General features: G+C 41.3%; 1 protein-coding gene across 3 annotated transcripts; it reads right to left on the bottom strand.

The window, feature by feature from the left end:
* Window positions 1–330: 330 nt before the first annotated feature.
* IWS1 (interacts with SUPT6H, CTD assembly factor 1) lies at window positions 331–16,063 on the bottom strand. 3 transcript variants are annotated; one of them, XM_053986660.1, is made up of 15 exons: window positions 15,935–16,063; window positions 15,508–15,623; window positions 8,976–9,726; window positions 8,258–8,453; window positions 7,959–8,016; window positions 7,543–7,643; window positions 7,122–7,272; window positions 5,593–5,675; window positions 5,183–5,312; window positions 4,383–4,500; window positions 3,563–3,674; window positions 3,320–3,376; window positions 3,027–3,138; window positions 2,308–2,465; window positions 676–763 (listed from the first exon to the last, which is right to left on the bottom strand). In XM_053986660.1, the coding sequence occupies exons 1-14, from the start codon at window positions 15,966–15,968 to the stop codon at window positions 2,337–2,339; spliced, it is 2,148 nt and encodes a 715-aa protein (XP_053842635.1). In that variant the 5' UTR covers window positions 15,969–16,063; the 3' UTR covers window positions 676–763; window positions 2,308–2,336. The 3 variants fall into 3 exon arrangements, with proteins under 3 accessions (XP_053842633.1, XP_053842635.1, XP_053842634.1); XM_053986658.1 differs by lacking the exon at window positions 2,308–2,465 and having other exon boundaries at window positions 331–763; XM_053986659.1 differs by lacking the exon at window positions 676–763 and having other exon boundaries at window positions 1,116–2,465.
* Window positions 16,064–21,028: the final 4,965 nt, after the last annotated feature.

Raw genomic sequence — 21,028 nt, 5'->3', positions numbered from 1 at the left:
ACAGACTTTTGCAAAGTCACTGGTAAGCCACAGTGACATTTTAGCTGGAAGCTGCTGAAATTTTTAGTGGTCAATCTGCTGGCTTTCTCCCAAACTTTACATTCATCTTCATGAAAAGAAACTCCTTTGCATGGAACATGGTCAAAATACATCTAAATCAAAAGCAATAGATGCAGATCTCAAAAAGATATAATGACTGATTAATAATGAATACAAATAACAATTAATAAAAAGAAAATGGACAAAGCTGAACAAAAAATTAACCTCTGTTTTTCCACATCCCAGGTGGACTGTGTATACTTTCATCTGAGCAATGAACAGGCAGTCCCCTCCCAAAAAAACCCCCAGAAGATGTTTTATTTTTTTAAGTGTTGCAATACAACAAATACATGATCTGTACAAAGGACACAACAGGGCCAGTTTAAATACAATCAGGAAAAAGGAGTCCCCATATTCACAGTCCTCAGACAACATCTTCTACCAGAACCTGAACCAACAATTTAAGGATTCACTTAAAAAACAAACTAAAAAAACCAAACCCACCCCAAACAAGTTAAAAAATTTAAAGGTCTCCAAAGAGTCTGTGGGTGTATTGTCTTACAGCAGAGCTCATGGGGCATTCTGTGAAGGGTCACAATGGCATCTTATTGCCCTCAATGCTGATTTTCACTGCATGGGCCGATCTGCTTTTTTTCCTGATATCTGTGAATTTCCGCATCTGTTTGTCCAGTCGACTCACCCCTTTCTTAGAGGTCCCCTGGAACTTAAAAAATAAAACTAATAATTACCACTGAAAAAAAGCAGACGCCCCAGAGGTCCAAGGCAAGCGGCACATGCAAGGCTGCACCTGGGCAAGGAGCTGGGGGAGCCACTGGGCCCAGCTGATCTGTCTGTTCTCTTCCCAGAAGGGGAAAATGCTTCCCCCAGTAGCTGCAGGGCCCAGTGGCACTCACAGCCATCACAGTGCAGGGTCAATCACTGTGTGGCTGGATACTATCTGGAAATTTTGTATCTATTGGCTGGAGCTATGTCAGAACCACAGCACACCAGTGTCACCACTATGGACTTCTTGCAGGAGAGTTAGACACAGATGCATTGTGACTAAGGCTGACACATCAATTTCAGGCTGCCATTTATTTTAAAGGTCAGGGATTAGTATTTAGCAAGGAAGGGATTACTGAACAAAGGCAGTGTAGGGGGTAGCAAAAAGAAATGCCTAAGCTGATCACACAAGCATTGCATTTCATCTCTGTATGTGAACTGCAAATGAAAACCAGGTGGCGTAACAGTTATTCTGCACAGATTAATTCAGCGATGGTGTGCTGAAATGCCACTGAAGACAAACAGCAAGGACCTTCCAAGCCATTGCCAGTGCTTCCTAGAAGGCAATTTTCCTTAACTAGACAACAAAAAGTGATGGAAACATGACACTTTTAAGTGTGGGAGAAACAGTGATATCCAAAACATGCTACTTAGTATCTGAAAAACACATCCATTAGAAACTAGTTCCCATGGCTAAGGAAGGTGCTCCTAACATGCTGATTTAAAATAAGGTTTATTCATAAATCTGTTCGTTGAAATTATACCTAAAATTTCACAGTGATGTTTAAGAAAATATCTTTTTAAAATCAAATAAATATGAAGCTTAATGTGAACTCAACAGTTATCTATGGCTTGTGCTCACCTCTTCCCGTCACTGTTAGCTTGTGGCAGCCCTGCTCACAGCATTGAAATGCAGACAAGGAATTGTCAAAACAATTCCCATTGATACATGCTCTCCCAACCCACACTCACAGCAGAGGATTCTTCTCCCCCTGGTCTCATTCTGTAGCTCCCATCAACCACCCCTACTGTCTCACATCATTCTAGTTCCTTGAACGAGGAGGTGTGAAAAACACCTCACTGTGCCCCAGTCAGAGGTCAGCCACAGACGCCGGCATGCAGTGACACAAGGCCCTTACCAAGGGCTAAGAATTCCCATATGTCACTTCAGGTGAATCTGGAAAACCTAATTGTGTCAGAACAGCATTCAAAACCACAGGTGGTGCAAAGCTGGTTTTGAGCACAGCTCACTGAACTGCTGTCATTTGGGTACCCTGACACTGTGCAGGCAGGAGCCATGGCAGAGGTTATGTGCTAGAGCCTGTTTTCTCCTGTACAAGTTCCCTTGTAGGTCACAGTACAGACACGAGAGAATTCAAGGAGAGTTTTCCAGGTTAAAGTTAGGGTGTACACACTCCTGTCCTGCATGTGCAAACTGCCAACAGCTGGAGCACATGCACTGTTCACACCTCCCTCGAGGGATACCTCTCCAACTTGGGAAGGCAGTGGTATGGCTACAGGGGCATCCTGTTGCCTTCAATGCTGAACTTGATGGCCCGATGCACTTTGCTGAGTCGTTTCTGTTCAGCAAACCGTCTCTTGTGCTTTTCCAAGCGACTAATACCTCTCTTAATAGTCCCGGGCTAGAAACAACATCTCAATTAATGGACAGAAGGAGAAAGAACAGCAGACAGCACAGCAATTGTTACTTCTCCCACTTACACACATTCTACCACATATACCCCTTTTAAATGAAACTGTATGAGTAGATGGATGAAGACAAAGCAACACAAAGGCCTCCACCGAAGCTGTTAATGTTTACCAAAACCTCAAAGGTTTCCCAAACTGGAATATTATTAGAACATGATACAAAAACTGGGAGAGGTATAAAAACATCAGTGCAGTGAGACAGGTACTGAACTGCAGCTTTAGCTCAAAATGCTTCAAAGCAAGAGGCCTGTAATCAGATTCTCACCTGAGAGAGAAATTCTAGAAAAGTTAACTCAAAAACCTATTTTTGGTCAGAGATGTTTTCCTGTGAAAACATGTGATGAGCTTAGAGCAGCCTACTTATCGGAGCATTTACTGTCCATACTCACTAAAAGAGGCCCTTAGAAGAACTACCCTCCTGTACAGTAAACCATGCTGATATGGTGACAGAATCCCAGGCTTCGAACAGTCACCAGGACACTGCCAGTGCTTACCCTGGAGGACTCCATCTCCACGTTCCACTTGGGCCTGACGACATAGTCTTTGTTGGAGGGCATTGGGACCCTTGCACGGGCACAGAACCCAGGGTCCCCGGGCCTGAGAGCCCTACGGAAAAAAAGGATGTGACTATTATGGACAAATCTTATCCAGAAACAAGTAAAGCCACCCAGTGTACTCCTCTGAAACACCCTGTATACCACTGCCTCTAAAACCTCTACAGAAATTCCATAGTGGTAGTGCCACCACAATACTTCACTTTAAAAAAAAAATTATATACCCAACCTACTTTTCTTCTCCTGTTAATACTTTTTCCAGGTCCCTACGGGGAGTCTGACCACCAGAGCTGCAAGAAAAACAAGTATTTATAGGTATCTATACACAAATGTTAAAAAAGACAATAAAGTATGTTAAAAGAGAAACCATAACTGACTACCCTTTTACCCTTTTCCTTCCTTTAGTATTTACACACCACTTGGTTTCTCTTGACAAAGTCTTAGAAGAATTTCGTGTTTCTGCCTGCTACTCCTACCTGCTCATTTTCCTTCGATGAGGCATCTGTTCCAAATCTCTCTGTTCCCTCTCTTCTCTGGTCATGCCTTTGTAGTTTGAGGTAAGGCCGAAGATGGGTCGAGACCATTCATCTATTAAAAAATGATTAGTTAACAAAGACCAGGCCTTTGTTTCTCTTAACCACTCTGGTGATCAAGTACAGCTTTTAAAGTTTGTGGCAAGTATTTACACTTCCTTTCAACCAAACAATTTTTGAGCCCTTAGTATTTAATGGAAAACTAGCCTAGTGAACAAAAGGCAAGAGCTTTCATCCCCAAAGTCTCTTTGTTGCCTGCTCTCCTAGAACATCTCCAAGCTCTCAGAATACTCAGTGTCAGGACCTCCTGCACAACCCAGGAATGGCATTTTAAAAATATGCAGAAAAGGTCCTAAAGAATTTAAGTTTATCATCAATCTGAAGCCATTCTGGATGGAATACATTCCACATGTATTCCATGGCTAACATTCAGTCAGCTAAGTTCTTTCTGAAGTCCATGGAATAAAGAGTCCTCTGGCAGCACCCTCCTGCCTTTGCAGCATATGCAAAAGATCTGGAACATGAACCAAGAGAACCGCAGCAAAACAAATGGCATCGTCTGGTTTAAGACAATGAAACAGGTGCATGCAGAAGCTAATGTAGAAGTGTTTGTTAAGAGCTCTGCGAAGTTATGAAACACATCAGTGAGGTTCCTACGTTGCAAAATCTACTCTACAGCCAACAGCAGTGCATCAGAAACCAGTGCAGAAGTTCCATTCATCATCAGTGGAATCTCAGACAAGGCACAGGCAGGTTTACATACTGATCAGCTTCCCAGCCATGTCCTTGTTCGGTCTCGACTCCTTGGGGTGTTTGTACAGGTACATCACAGCCCGTCCAATGCCACTGTGCTTCAGGGTCTCCTGGCTCACACTGGGCAGCTGCAGAGAAAAGGAAAAGTCAGAAAACAGCAATAAATTATGTCTGAACATTAATGGTGTCACTGAACTTTGCAGAAAGATCTTTCACTTAAATCAGCTTGGAAAATTTAATGTTTTCATTGTCCCACTGGGAATTGTTTAAAGTATTAAACACCTAAATCTAGAAATCTGCCATAACATTCTTGGTTTATACACAGAATTAGGTAGCTTTCTACAACTTTTTGCTCCAAATGCTCTCTAGTTTATATTACCCCAAAACTGTGCTACTGCCTTCAAATCATTCATTCTATAAATAAAAACTTACATGACAAAGACACTCAACCAATCAGCTTAGCCACAGACACTGAAAGCCTACACTGAGTGTGAGGGACCTTCCCATGCACTGCACACTTTAACAGAACAGAAAAGAGAAGGGACCACAAGGGAAGAAAATTCAGGGATGCACAGCAAGTAACTCTTCACTTAAATTTGGATATAAACCTGAAACAGGCAGGCAGGGCCAAATCATCTAAATTCTTTTACACAAGCACTCCTGTTGTGCAGGTTGCTTCCTTGTGTGTTTCACTGCAAAGCCCATCGGTACAGCTGCAGTTCACTTGTCACCTCACATTTCCCTAAAGCACATAACTGTAAAACTGTGGAGAAGCTCCAAATCAAATCTGGTGAAAAGTCAGGTCCAAACCTCTTGCAGGATCTTCAGAAGCTCCTCTCTTATCTTTAGTGCTGGCAGACTTCGGTCTGGAAGAGGAGAAAGCCACTCTTTGATGGCAGACATAACACCACTATCGATGAAAGTTTCTTTGAGATCCTGCCTAAAAGGTTTAAAGAGAGGCCCAAAAATCATGTAATATCGCAACATCTTAAGATGTGATGTTCCTTCAGGAAAATAGCACATTTGACTTTGCTTCATGTTACATTAAGAGGGGAAATTATGTGTAATTTTATGTTTTTGAGGTCACCTAGCTTCAGCATTTACTTGGAATAAAAAGTGTTTTACTGCGTATTCAGTATAGCTGTAGTGTAACTCCATGAAATCTTACAAATTCAGACTATTACCCAAGGTTACAGTTAACTGAAAGAATGACAACTCACTTTTTAAGATGCATAACTACAGTTGGTAGCAAAGTTAATTTCTTCAGTGCTGGTTTCTTTTGTGTATTTAGCTGACGATCCTCCTGTAGAGAGTTGAAGAATCAGCACAAGTTAATCAAAGAAAGAAATCAGCAACTCCCATTTTTTGCAACACTTACAAAAAAAAAAAAAAGACTAGTCTATTAAACTAGAAGTGCAACTTGGGAGGGATTACACTAATTTTGTCCCCTGCTCCACAGCTCACCAACAATTATGCAACAATTTCTTTGAAAAAAGAAGTCAGTATTTCCCACAAAAGCATCACATTAGGAGAGTGCTCCTAATTTTACTTTTTTTCCACTTCATTACTTAGATTGACTACAATAACTGGAGGTCCTTTATACTGTGCACAGGTAACACTTTGTTAAGTAAAGCCTCACCTGAAAAACAGAAAAATAGCTAAGCAGAACAATGGCAAGGGAGAGCATGTATTTTCCCCTCTGTCATTTCAAAATTACTTGCATCCAAGGCCTGACTGTCACTATCTGTTCAAAACTTGTCTCCCATACAAAAAACACCCAGTGCAATCAAACAGATTTCTGTCCAGCTCTGGTAATTCCTTTCTACTTGTCCTAATCCACTGAAGGCTCTTTCTGTGCAATGTTTGTTTTATTGCAAGGGAGGAGATTCTTCTAATGCATCTCTTTTCTCTTCCTGCCCCTGTATTTCAAACTTTGCCATCTCATTTGAAGTATCTGGCTGTCATCTTGTCTGAGAATGGCCTTCCTGTCAAGCCTGAGAAGCTTCAGTTGCCTTCCAAATTGCTTTCTCACTCTCCCCATCTTTCTGAACTTGGCATCCTGATCTCATTCTCAGGAAGATTTTGTTGTTGTTGTTATTTGCAAAGCTCCTCTAGTTTCTCAAGTCGTGTATATCCCTCAATTGGTTTTAACGGGTTTCACTGTGCTCTTTATTAATTTGATTGCTACTCCAACAAAACAGAAGAGACCTGACAAAAGGCAAGATCCCAAAAAACCTTCCACAGTAACATATTAAACATTTCTCCTAGAAAAAGGCAGGCTGCCATGACAGAAGGTCCCATGAATCTGTTACTTTGATATCATTACCATGGCACTGTCATTCAAACAGTTTGGAAAAGGGCTCTTCTCAGGAACAAATACCAAAGTATGACACATGCCAGTAACACTATAATGAAATTAAAGTATAGTCCCTTTCTCAGTATTTAACATACTACAAGGTAGTTTAGAGACCACCTATATATCCCTTTTTATCTAATTTGATCTCAGCTGATGAAAGTTTAGCAACTTAACTAATTTTTAAAATTAGTATTCTATCAAAATTTTAACAGACTGTTTTAATTTAGAATAGCAAAATAACATTTAAATGGTTATATAGACATTAGATGCTTTCCATAGCATACAGATTACTCCTGCTGAACCCAAGCTAGAATTTTGTATCTTATTAATCATATGATTTTCCCATAGAAGGGAACTGAATTTCAGGGTGTGTTTGGAGCCTGGAAAACTTACCTCAGCAGCTTCATTCATCTTCACAATCATGGCACTGACCACATCATCTGCGTCACTGATGAAAGTTCCCCCATCACGGTTCCGCCTGCGCTTGCCACTCATGCTCTTCTTCCGCTGCAGCATCATGTCGAAATCTGACATGAAGTCCATGCTGAAACACAACCACAGTGTTAACTGATGGTCCTTGGTAGGAAATAATTTTGTGTTTCTGTACTGTACCAACAATGTGTCTCATGGTCCCTGTGAGATAATTATCCTCAGTATGCAAAATGCAAAACTAGCAAAGGGTTCCAAAGGCTCCCAGACACCCTCAGACCTTGCTGTAATACCCAACATGTGCACACCTGTACTATCCAGGGTCCATAATGCCCTTTCACCAAAATCTGGCATAAAGAAAGGAATATGTAGCACAATGACTTACTGCTTTCCTCTTTTGATGTTATCATCAGAGTCTGATTCATCTGCTGCCTCCTTCATGTCTCCATCACCCTTCTCTTCCTCCAAATCCTCCTGGTTAAAACCCTGATGAGTACAGATAGTGCAAATCAGTGTATGGATCAGGATTGAGCATCTACTCAGGTATCTGACACTGACACTAAAAAAGATTCAGGTAAGTCTTCAGAGGATCTAGAAAGATTAACAGAGTCTTTTAATTCCCCCTGTGACTACCAACAATTGTTGTGACACCAACAATTCTCCCAAAAGATGAGCTGTTAATGTTATTTAACCCAAAGAGTACCCCAGTGAGTCTGGTCATTTCACAAAAATGAATGATGCAGCATATATATTCTCTTCAAATCTAGCAAGTCAACAGGAGATATCCACAGTAACACTTACTGTAAATTCCTCCTCTTCCTCATCACCAGATTCTCCAAATATATCTGCAATCAGGTTCCTGTGAAGGTAACAGCAACATTTATCTACCTGGACTACAACAATGAGATGTACCTTTTCTGCAAAATTGCTAATGACTGTGTGAAGATCTCCCTTTTGTTCTGTCTCCTCCTATTAACCTTTCTCTTCATGCCACCAATGAAGGTGAACTGTCATTCTCTGGTTGGGATTTATCCATTTTCCATTCACCATCACTCCCACTGTCTAAAACCGCGAAAGAATTCATATTCTTTCCCACTTACTCTTGTTCATTTCCAGATTCACTGTCACTGCCAAACAGATCTTTTCCTTTTTTCTTCCCAGCATTCTCTTTTCCTTCTTCTTCTTCTTCCTCCTCACTATCAGATACAACATTTTTCTTCCTTTTGTCAGATTTCTCTGAAGCAGCGTCACTATCTGATTCTTCAGCATCGGAAAGGATTCGTACCTTTTTTGCAGCTGCCAGCAGAAAGGATCATTACTACATGTCCCAATAACAGAGGGGACAACTGTTACTCTAAATTATTCTCTGACTAGTCTTCCAACACCAAACCACTGCCATTTCCTAAAAAGCATGTCCATTCTGAAGTGTTTTATTAAATCAGTAACTGGAGCTTCCATACACCACATCCGCCCATAAAAAATTTGTAATTTCAAATCTCTCACTCCCAGTGTATTAAAAAAATACACAGGAAAAAATTACTAGAGAAACAGAAACAAAGTAAATAAATAACAAACTACCATGTCAACAGATGCCAGTTAGATCCTGACAGTCTTCTGTTAGACCTACTTATTACTCAGAAGTGTTATATACACATTTATACAGCAAAGCAGTCAGAACAGCCTCTACAAATGCAGTTCTGCTCCAAAACCAAATCTGATTTATGGTTTCTCACTTAGAGGCTTTATTAATGCAAAAGCAATGATTTAACTTTCACACCACTGCCTGTCACAGCACGTTTTCACAGTATAGTTTCTTACGTGTTTTCTCACTGTCATCCTCACTATCAGAAAGGATGGCTGTTTTCCTCTTCACTGTCTTTTCTTCCTCTTTTTCATCTTCATCACTGTCTGATATTTTATGTCTCTTAGGAGCTTCGTCTTCACTGTCAGAGCCCTGAAATCCTTTCCTTACATGTTCATTATCTGAATGATGAGAGTCATTCTGCACCTTTTCCTTCCTGTCCTCCCCATCGCTATCTTCGGAGCCTATCTGCTTGTGTCTGGACACATCCTCGCTCTCCGAGTCGCTGGCTGGCTGCTTCTGAGGCTCTTCACTCTCGGAGTCACTGGCTGGCTGCTTCTGAGGCTCTTCACTCTCAGAGTCACTGGCTGGCTGCTTCTGGAGCTCTTCACTCTCGGAGTCACTGGCTGGCTGCTTCTGGAGTTCCTCGCTCTCAGAGTCACTGGCTGGCTGCTTGTGTGATTCCTCATTTTCGAAATCACTGCTGTGATCCCTTGGAGGTTCTCCATTGTCAGAGTCACTCGCTTGATGATTTAAAGCCTCTTCATTTTCAGAGTCACTTAAATGCCGGTTTGGATGGTCCTCAGTATCAGAGTCACTGTCTTTCTCTCCATGAGTTGCTTCATTTTCTGAATCACTCACATTGTGATTTGGGGGCTCCTCATTATCTGAGTCACTTTCTTTTTGCCTTGGGTTATCTTCATTTTCAGAGTCTGTCATATGAGGCTCTCCCACTTGCCCATCATCTTCTCCATCACTGTGTTCATTCTGAAACAGAAAAATAATCTCAGACAACTAAGCAAAAACACCTTAAAAAGTAAAGAAAAAATGTTCTGAATTTTTGCTTGTCCTTCCTCCAATTTGATTACCCAAGGTGCTGCAAACTGAAATAATGTCTATGTAGAAATAATTAGACAATTTGCATCAAAAGACTATCAAGTATTTTACATCAAAGAAAGTATTATCAATGGAAGTATGTCCATCAAGCAGCTCCATGGTATTTTGAAAACAGTAACAGAATTCATAAAACACTTAAATAAGCATGTCTAAGAAGGGTCCAGTTGCTCAAGGGTAAAGGTTTAATACTTTAGTTTTAATAGGTCAGGCATTCAAAGTGGTTTAGTTGAAATTCCCAGGAACAAGGCAAGAAAGAGCATCTTGCATTTGTCATTTTATTTTCCTGACGATCTCAAACAGATGTTTCCTGTGTGAAATGCATCTTAGTGAAACAGCACATGAATTATGCTCCAAATGAAGCTAGCGCCTGTTCCTTCTTTGTCAAGGAAACCTATTTAAGAATAACTCAAGAGCAAAAGCCTAGCAAGCCAAAAAACAAGAATAAAGTTTTAGTCAGACCTTTCAGAGTATTACTGTTAACCAGTTTTGTGTTTCAGATTCAACTACTCTCCCCGCTATGCTGACAGCTCCCATGCTTATCCAGATATCCAAGATAACCCATGCACAAACACACCCATCTGGCAACTTCTGAAATAATCCTTTGACTTTTCTACACAGCAAAAAATACCGAGGCACATACTCCATTTTTAAGAGAACATCTCACAAGCCACCTTGCTAAGTGTAATTACAGCATCATCTTTTATCTTTCCAACATCTAAAATCTACTTGAGAAAAAAATCTCAATTGCATTTACCTGAGAATATGGAATTAGATTCTTGAAAACTCATTCCATTAATTCAGCTCTCACAGCTACTGTCACCATAATCCTGTTTTCAGCTGAAAACAACAACATTGTACAAGGAACTTCTCTTTTGCATACTCAAAGCCTCAGTCAGGCTTTCCTCAGTCATTTTGTCTCAGCTATAAACCTTTTCTACTTGCAGACTGAGTATTTATTGCGATAGGAGATGCTTTAAGACCTGTGTGTCCTGAAGTTTCCAAATCTTTTTTTTCCTGCAATTTAATTTCCTTGGAAACAGACTTTCTATCTATTTTTATTTTCTGTAGTTGTTCTACTCCCACATTCAGAGCCATAAAAAAGGTAGGTGTAGCAATTCTACACCTACAACAAAGAATACTATTCATCTTTAAAATGCATGATGCAGGAAGAATTTTAAATAAAATTAATTTCAATTGCTTTTAGGAACTACTTCCTCCATAATTATTCTAAGTGGCAAAGAGCATTGCTTTTTAAGACTTTGGACTTTATATACTTATTCCTTTGGCTAGCACTGGACAAAGATCTTCTAAATTACTGCAGAATGACTAACAAAGTTACTGAACAATGAAAAAAACCCCAGGACCATGAAATTTTAGAACATGCACTTCAAACACTACTTCACTGTTTCCATGTTATTTAATGCTAACTACAAACAGCTAGTATAACAATCTAAATTGTTTTCTCTCTGCTGCTTGTTCCTGTCTCTACAGCAATGCATCTTTTGAATCTTTCGTATCCAGTAATTCTCATTTCTCCTCACAGAAAGGAAACACGGTTTTGTTAAAACCTGAATCCGGAATTTTAAATAAATATTAATATTAGGAAGTGACAGAATGTTGAGGATGTACTCAACAGCTCTCAGCTTGTTAATATTTTATTCCTTTACCAAAAAATCACTTTGATTGCCCTTCTCCTGCCTAGTATGTCCCATATAAACCCATCATAGGTGTACGTCACAGATCTTCCCTGACTGTATTACTTTAGACTAAAGAAAACTGAAGCTGGAAACAGAACAGAAAGCAGATTCTACAGCAGTTACAGGTAAGGTTATTGAGAAACACTGAAATCAAACTGGAATCTACAGTAACAAAAATTATTTAATCTTTGTTTTTCTACCATTTTATTTTGTGTGGGTTTGTCTGTCTTCTCTCAATGCCAGCTGGTGAATGCTTAGTACTGATAGTTATGTCAGCAGTAATAAAGGATTTTGCCAAACAAACCCAAGAAAATGAATAAAAATAGTCCTCTTTAAGATATTAGGACCACCACCTTCCCAGCTTACAGTTTAGGAATTATTTGGTGAACAAATAAACAAAATTGAGAAGCAACAAGAATCAGTAATGATTCTTCATATTTCTAAGGTCAGAAGTGTGGCTGCAGGTTATAGATGCACCTGTTCAGAATTAATCACTAAATTACAAAGAACTTCTTATGCAAAACCTTGGTGAGAAGACACTATAATTACAGAGCATTATTACTGAAGATTACTACAAGATCCTGAATCTTTAATCTGTTACTGCAAACTGACCATCACTCCTGAGAATGAAGATGTTTGGCGAGGGAGAGCAGACACGCAGCTGCCAGACTCACCCAGTGGTCACAGCAGCTCAACTGCTGCACTGTGACCACCTGGAGAAGCAGCACCCAAGGTGACACAGGTGTCCCTGCACGCTCTGGGCACACAGGCAGCACCTCCTCGAGCCGGCGTGCAAAGCTGAGCCAGGCAGCACCACTGTGTCAGTGAGTGCAGCGCTGCCCGAGCCCCCAGCCAGCAGCACAGAGCACCTTCTGCAGCAGAGCTGAGACCCCGCACAGGGCAGGACCTGCCCGCAGCCCCCTGCGCAAGAGCCTTCTGTACACAATTAAAAAATTAATGAATCTGCATGTTTTGGAATATAATTGATAAAAAAAGTGACCAATTTCCCAGTAAAATGACAAAACGTTACTGGGTATGCTTGATAGTCTTCACTTTTCCTTTTTTAATTGTTCATCTTTACAAAACTGTTTTCAAAGAAATGAAATATGTAATTTTTGAGTTTTCTGGTTTTCATTTTCCAAATGATTGACTGAAAGATCAGACATCCTCAAAACTGAGTAGGTCTCAGGTAATTGCTACTGCATTTTTCTCTAATTCCTTTGCTTTCTTTTCTTCCTCCTCTTTATCTATAAACATTTTAATTGAGATGTCCTTAATTTTTGTTTAATGAGTTCTATAAAATGAGACTTTAGTACAGTATAAAATAAGGAATATATCAAAATCAAATTTACAGTGTTACACTTCTACATAAAAATTACAGCTACCAAGCACTTTATTGGATCAACATGCAGCCACTTTTAAGTGCTACTTCTTTGATCATTTAGTAACTTCAACAAAATTGAACCCATCCACAACAATTTCATGAAAGGTGAGTGTTAAACTAAGACCTACACAACCATCATGGGCAGATCAGCAAGTTTCTCCTTTTTTTTCAGAAGTGTCACATATTTGTATTTGTTAACAGCCACAGACTAACCACAACTTAATTCATGAAGCAGCAGCAACTCGGTGGAAGTGTAAGAACTAAGTTATTATAGATTTCTGTATGAGCCTGACTTGGACAAACACTGTAAACATGATTTCAGATTCATTACTGTACTAAAACTAATTCTAATTGTCTAAAGCAGAATCAGTAAGGACATCAAGGAGAACATTTATAGATAAAGTGGGATTGGGGGAAGGAAAGCCAGAAAAGAATTGTGGAAAAGAAAAACCCACATACCTGAGACCTACATAAGTAATTCCTCGGAATTCCCCTTTTCTTTAAAGTTAAAAACCTGAAAGAAAAGTTTGAAATTTTAAAACTTCAGTTCTTTACATCTGAGTTCTAAATTAGAGAGAAAATAGTAATTAAATAGACTTAACTGATTAGGCTGTCTCAAAGGTTTTATTACCTTTGAGTGTCATTTCTCCCACATACTCCTAAAGATGAAGAAAATAAGAGGAGGAGAGAATATTTAGAGTAAGTAATATGACAAATGACTGAAAACCACTCCTTTCAGAGGTGGCTGCTCCACTTTATTGCCTTTTGAGTGCAAAATGAACTCAATGGAGGGAAAGATAAAATCGCAAAACAAAATATTTGAATTTTGATTTGAGCTGAATCAAATAAAGCATTAAGGCTTAACAAGTTCTCTTTTAGTATTGGTCAGAAGGTGACTTAGCTTGGCTCTTTTATTTTAATTAACTTTCTAAAGTATTTTATCTATAGAGGAATATTCAACTGCCATCACAGAACAAAGTCTTTAAAATAATACAGCACATGAAGAGGACCAGTTAACAATGGTAACTGGTACTTTCTGCTCACCTAGATCTGAAGAAGACACACTGCAGATGTAAACAACAGTCAATTCCCAGTAAGTAAAGTAAAAATCTCAGAGAAGTATAGAAAAGGAAGAACCAATAATCAAGCATAAACCAATGACACAGAAGAAAAATATTAATAATATTAATATAATAAATATATTATTAATATAATTATTAATTATAGCAGCAGCATGACTCTCCACACACTCATCACACTTTTCTTTCATTAAAACAGAAGTACTAAATTCCTCCAGATAGACAGTTATTTTTCCCATCCTGAGAAATGTGTTTCCTGCCACACTGAAATTTTATATTGTCATAACAGGAGATGCTGCCTCACACCAAATTGATTTCTTCCCTTAGAAATATCAACACCTATCAAAAAAAGTAAATTCCAAATGTGCTTTACAATTAAGTTCAAATACATGGGAAGAACTTTCATTTTATAAAAATACAATCTTCATCTACTTTCTAACTCTGAGGGAAGTATGAATTCAATAAAGGCAGGGGGAAAAAAATAAAAAAAAAAGATTGCAAGCTATGCCACAGTGGAGTCAAGCCTTCTCTCACATCAGCCTTTGTCGCATTTTAAGCAATTTCTAAAACATATAACACTGGAAACCTAGTCAGAGTAAATCCTGATCTTTACATAAAATACAGCAGAATACACAGAACACTATCAAATGGCTTTGATTACAGTTTTTTTTAAGTATCAAAAAGTTCTCTGTAACTTTGCTGGCAGAACACCTGAATTCACAGGCCAAAATTATTCCTTCCAACTAAGACCTGATGTAGCTCTATTGTGAGTCACAAACAACTCTGAAAAATTAAATCTCAACTTCCCAAACTGTCCTAGAAGTCTAAAAGGAGCCTTCTCTTTTTCCAGAACCCCTTCTCAGCCCAGTCAATCCTCAAATGAAGTGACTCTGCCCCAGAAACAACCCTGGACCAAAGCTTTTCCGTGCTGAACACTTCTCCGAGTGAGAACCACTTCAAAGGAAAAACAGGTCCCATTTAGGAACCTTAACCTGCTCCATATGCACAGCTGCTCCTTTGTGAATGATAAGGTGAAAACCAGCACAAAGCAGACTCAAAAGTCAGTGCCCCCATCTGACATGGAAGATGGCAGAGCATTCATTCTCTGTCAAGGAAATCCCCACCTCCAAAGCATGTGGTCTTACATCACTGTGCAGAATTTCAGGTGCAATTTAACATTCCTCATAATCCATCTCTTTTAAACCCCCAGCATTTTCTCTTTGTGAAATTGAGGCTAATCGAATACAACTTATTAAAGTTCAGAATAGTGTGTGCTACCATAACAAGACAAAAACCAAACAAACCCTAGCCAACATACTTGTCAAGAGACTATCCAAAGCTTTTTTATGGAAATAAAGTTTTACCCGATGGAACCCTTAAGAAGAACTAAATAAACACATATGTCTCGGTTAAGAGAGAATGCCACTTTCAACAACAACAAAGAAGAATTCAGAGGAAAGTAAACTTTATCTAGATAAAGCTCCCTTAGTACCTCTGAATGGTGTCCTACACTGCCATTCTCCGATCCAGAATGTTGTTCGTTTCCTTCATCTTCCACATCGGATCCTGAGTCTCGCTCGTCTTGCACTGGAGTAGCTCCTCCATCATCTATTCCGACATTTAAAAAAGGAAGTAAAACTCAGCGTTTAAAGGAACCGCACGGGAACCGAGCGGGCTCCCGTTCTAACGGGGCAGGGAAACGGGGCTGTCCGAACAAACCACCCCAGACACCCCCGGGAGCGCACAAAACCTCCTGCACCAAGCGGGCAGCGACTGCTGCACTGCCCAGACACCGGGCTATCGAAGCAATTACCGCCGCGCCGCCCTCGGGCCAGGGCCCCGCCGCTGTGCCCCCCGAACCCGCGGGCCCTGCCGTGCCCGACGCCCTCCCGGGAAGGTCCTGCGCCCCGCGCCGCTACCTGACTGCTCCCCGCCGTAATAGTGGGTGTCCATGCCCGCCCCGCGGTGGCGGCGGGCGCTGCCCTGGGCGCTCCCTCAGCGCGGGCCCGGCCCGGCCCCGCCGCCTCGCACAGGAACAAGATGGCGCCTCCCCGCCCAGCAGCACCCCCGCCCCGCGCGCGCGGCTCTCGCGAGACTGGCGGGGCAGCGGCCGCCAGGGGGCGTCGGCCGCTCCCAGCCGGCCCCGCCCTGCGGGCTCGGGCTCCGCCACAGCGAACCCCGGCGCGCTTCGGCCTCGCCGGGCTGCTTCCCTCCCACCCTTCGAATGCGGGTTGATTTCAGCTCGGTAGCTGAAGCGCTGGGGAAACTGAAGGATAAAAGGAGGATAAAAGGCTGTTTGTAGCCCCTGGGTGACCACGGCAGTGTGACCTGGTTGTGATCCTGGCAAAGGTCTGAGCCCTGCGGAAATTTCCAAGAGACCAAACCAACCCCCGACACTGTTAATGGCTGCTTGGAACCACAGCACTGAGCTACGTGAGAGTTCCCAACATCTCCCTTCTGCCAGACAAAGGGCAGCTGGTGCCATGCTTCCCACAGTGACTAAGGGTGGGAGATCTGGAGAGTGATCTAGAGCAGAAAATATTTTACCACTTAAACGTTTAACAGGTAAATTTATCTGGTCTTTACAAGCCAAATCAGCAAGATTAACGTGCATCAGAAGGTGGCAAAGCAGAGCCAGAGCTCAGGCACACGAGGGGCTCTGATACTGCAAGGGGTTGGCAATGTTCATGTTTGCAGCTGGCTAGAAGGGGACCCACCATGGCCATGGAAAGGAAGGACAGGTTCTCCCAGCACACTGAGGCCTCACTGGCCTGGCTGAAGCTCCAGTTCAATCTAGTTCATGTGTGGGTGGCTCCTCCAGATTTAGCCTTTCAGGATTGACTGAAAGTTCACCCTGAGCTCCCGGGGGATGGTGACTTCCGGAGTGAACGTGGGCAGGGCAAAACAATGCTCGTGTTTTTCAGGGATTGTTGTGTTCTGTTTCAATAGCCCCTATCCTCTGAGTAGTAGCATTACTCAAGTAGTAGTAGCATTACTCAAGTATTTGGCATGCACATGATATGCTAGTTGAGGGTTATTAGGGATGGCTGCTGTCGTTCCTGCAGCATTTCAAAATGATGAGTCTAATGAATGCATACAGTACTGGTGACCTGCTCCTCAGTCTGTCATAAAAACACCTTCATTTTCTAGGGAAATACAGGTCAATATGAGACAGATAGAAAACTGCTGTCCATGTCATTTGGTGTATTTCTGAACAACAGTGACTTTTCTAATTCTGCGTGCTGCACCTTTGTTCAGACTCATCAAAATTTAGTAAGTTGAATATTCGGACCAAAATGAGTCTAATTCTTCTGTGCTAGAGGTGCCTTGGAGGGGATGGCAGAGAGGTTAAGCCATTATTTACCAACACTTTCTGTCCAGCAGCAAGCACAGTTTCATGCAGGGAGTTCAGTGTACCAGGCTAAACACAGCTAACTCTCAGAACTGAGTCATTACTCAACATCTTCTACAGCAAAACACTTAGAAGGAGAACTTGGCAATGGAATCAGATGTTTCTCAGATACAATCCTAAATTCTTAGTAACAATGCAGAAAACTTTTTTTTTTTTTCTGAAAGAGGCTTCCATAAAACACAGATAATATCTCTGTTCCTAGCTCTACTGCTCTGGTCTTTTTCAGATAGCCACAAAGATCCTTAAGTCTCAGGACCATGCTCTTAATAGTATCATGCCCTTTTTCCTGTTCCTGTATGATTTTTACTTCTTTTAGGTCTTTGTGCTGTGCGGTTTCACTGAGATCTTTTCTGGAAGGAGCAGGCACTTGTGGCAGTATGTGATGGGAGGCTCCTGTCATTGCACTTCTCTGTCTTCCATAAAGAAATGGAATGACTTTACACAACTGACTAAATAGAAGGCAGGATCACAACTTTACAACACAACAAATAAAGGAATAAGGAAATAACTTGGGAGTAGTGTATCAGAAAATAATGGACAAGGGAAAACATAAATAGAAACTAGCAAAAAAAAAACCCAAAAATCCCTGGTGAATAATGTGTACCCAGGTACCTGGAAATTGTACCAAGGGGCCTAGAAAACACAGAAATTTATCCCATACTAAATTTCCAAGAGGATCAGAGTATGATGATGCCTTGGAAATTAGTTCTTTATAGGTGTATGTCATGTTCTGCAGTTACAGTGAGCCACTGTCCCAAATTCCAGATGCACTGAGGCAGCACTGATGAAAGAATAGAGATTTTGCCCATTTACTGAGAGCAGAAGGAGGCACAGAAGTTTCTTCCTAATTGTTATGAATTCCAATCTTTCTGAAATGAAACCTCCTAACCTACTTGTGACATGCCACATGCATCACACAGGAGAGGGAGCACTGTGTCTGAAACAACCTCACCTCATCAATAGTGAATAACTGGGCATCCATTCCAGCCCTCGTTCTGCAGTAAGTGCGTGTGCACGCTAACGTGCACATGCCTTTGTTCCTCATGGGCCAGAGCTTGGCAGTATCAGTCTGTAACATACTCCTGTAATACCATCCTGGCTGCTTTCCAAAAGGAAGGATGGAGTGACAGTCAGACCATAATGGGATTGCACAGTGGGGGAGAATGACCTGTCTTCTACCAAGCAGTGTAAGCAGCGCCCACTTGGCATGTGTGAAGGTGTGTAATGACACAGATCCCAGAGCCCTGCCAGTCTGCCTCACTGTGCTCCATGAACTCCATGAACAGGCTGGAATGAAATGAGCCTTTCCCTGAGGAACAGAATGCTCAAGAAAACCATGCGATGCACTTGGAAATCCTTTAATGGTATGTACTTCTTATTTAGTTTGTTTCCTGCACTGCCCCTTTCAGAGTTAACAGACATCAGTGACTTAGAGCTACAAATCTGCTTAGAGGAAGGGAAGGAGGTTAGTGTAGGACTGCTGAATGAACAGTTTAAATTGCAAATTGTTACACCCAATCCACCTTGTTTCAGAAACCTCAGAGAAATAACTAGAATAACATAAAATGATGTTTGGTATCCAGGACCTGGTGATGCAGAAGTGACGAGGCCACTTTGATTTAGCTGGAGAGAAAATATGAAAGGTAGTGCCATGAGCAAATTAAATCCTTTGATCCTGACATCAATCTCTTAATTAGGAAGTGTCAGGAAGAGGCAGTTTTGGTAACACATGTCTATCTGGACAGACCTATTACTTTGAACAACAGCAGAATTAAATTCACCAGGGTTCATCCAATTTTATTTTGTTGCTTTTCTCGGTGCAGCATTCATCATAGAATCACAGACTGGTTTGGATTGGAAGGGACTTTAAAGCTCATCCAGTTCCACCATAGCAGGGGCACCCTCCACTATCCCAGGTTGCTCCAAGCCCTGTCCAACCTGGCCTTGGACACTTCCAGGGATGGGGCAGCCACAGTTTATCTGGGCAGCCTGTGCCAGTGTTTTGCTACATAATAATTTTTTGAGCTTTATTACTTAAGATGTAATGTCACTATCTTCACCATCAGCAATTTCCTTAAAGGAAAGCTTACAACAATTAATCAGCATAGACCATGCTACAGATCACCCCTAATTACCACTAGAAATGTTCCTGTGCCCTGCTCATCAAACTCTGTGTTCAGCAGTACATCGCGTTGCTCATTCCTGGCAAGCTCCTCTCCCATCTTTCCTCGTCTGCACAGCTCAGTGCCTGCCAAACCTGAGCTGCCCCTGTGCACTCACAGGTCCTTCTCTGGAGGCACCTTTAGCCTGCTCATCTCATTAGCTGCATGTGCTGCACAGAGCATCTTGGCTGCTTCCCCTTGGTGTATCAGTCCCTGCTCCCTCAGCTTTTGTTTTCTGCCTCTTGAGTATGTCAGCTGTGGAAATCAAAATCTCCCCTCTAGTGCATATTTCAGCTGTACAATAAGTTGTGCTTTTCTTTCAGATGACCTTGATTTCCCTATGATTCCATCTAGTACAGTCTCTATAGGACCTAAATCCTGTACTTCTCTCTGAAGTAGCCCAAGCACTGTGTCTTGGGCACAAGTATTAACAGTGTAGTTAATTTTAAAATGAGATTCTCTGCCCCCAAACAGGCTCCATTTGGAATTTCAGCAGGTATGTTTTGTTTGCTGAAGGAATATGCATGGCATTTTTTTGTCCAATTATACAAAAAGCTTTGGGTTTAGATATCTGCCTTGGTAATATAAAGGTATGTGCTTTGATTTCTTTGCCACTATTTGACCTTTACCTAATAAAACCAGTACTTGGAATTTTGTTAATCGCATACAGCATATAGACGTCTAAATACTGTATCAAAAATAAGTCTGCTAAATAACTACTTTGAAGCAAAATCTTTGAGTAGGAATGATTTGCACAGTTAGAAACTTGAAGAAAGCTCCCTGTGGCTTTCTGCTTCTCTCCAAAAGTCTCTGAGCCCTGAAAGGCCTACATTTTATTTCTGCATCTGTATCTGCTGCTGTAAGACTTGAACAAAAACTCTGGTAAGGAGGCTGACATTAAAACACAAATATGTGATGTTGATAAACACATGCTACTCCCAACTATTTATTGTCATGCTTGAATACTTACCTCTGATTTGGATGTGGAGCTACAGCAGGGGCCCCATTATACAGTGCAGCCACACTGAACCTAGGAAACAAGAAAATAAGAATTAGGGTATTAAGTATACTAGCACATGCTCACAATTATTGCACATTTACATTTGCATGTTTAATAGTGGGTACACAGACTAGTGCACAGTGTTGTGCACAGGGCCCTGGAGGAAGGTGACATGGCTGGGTTAAGGGACTTGGAAAAAATCTCATCTTCACTGTTTGGGCTCATCATGAATGTTGGAACGTGCTTGATTCCTGAGTTCTTGCTTTGGCTGCAGAAACCCTGTGTCTGCCTCTCTACATATGTACTACACTAGTGTTTCTTTCCCATATGGGAATTTTACCAGTTTTGCAAGAAGGCCACAGAGAGTACATATGGAGCCAACAGACAGAGGAAAATTCTTGGCCATCCTGTCCCATTTTGGGAAGAGAGAAGTGGACAA

Source organism: Vidua macroura, chromosome 10 (genome assembly GCF_024509145.1).
Source record: "Vidua macroura isolate BioBank_ID:100142 chromosome 10, ASM2450914v1, whole genome shotgun sequence".
Taxonomy (NCBI): Eukaryota; Metazoa; Chordata; class Aves; order Passeriformes; family Viduidae; genus Vidua; species Vidua macroura.
The sequence above is the reverse complement of the archived record's forward strand: the minus strand, read 5'-3'. Positions and strand labels throughout refer to the sequence as shown.

Bases quoted from the DNA above. Each gene is read 5' to 3' on its own strand.
- IWS1 (XM_053986658.1), bottom strand. From the start codon at position 15,968: ATGGACACCCACTATTACGGCGGGGAGCAGTCAG. The intron at 15,624-15,934 runs GTAGCGGCGCGG...ATGTCGGAATAG, and splicing joins TTACGGCGGGGAGCAGTCAG to ATGATGGAGGAGCTACTCCA. The intron at 9,727-15,507 runs GTACTAAGGGAG...TTTCTGTTTCAG, and splicing joins GTGTAGGACACCATTCAGAG to AATGAACACAGTGATGGAGA.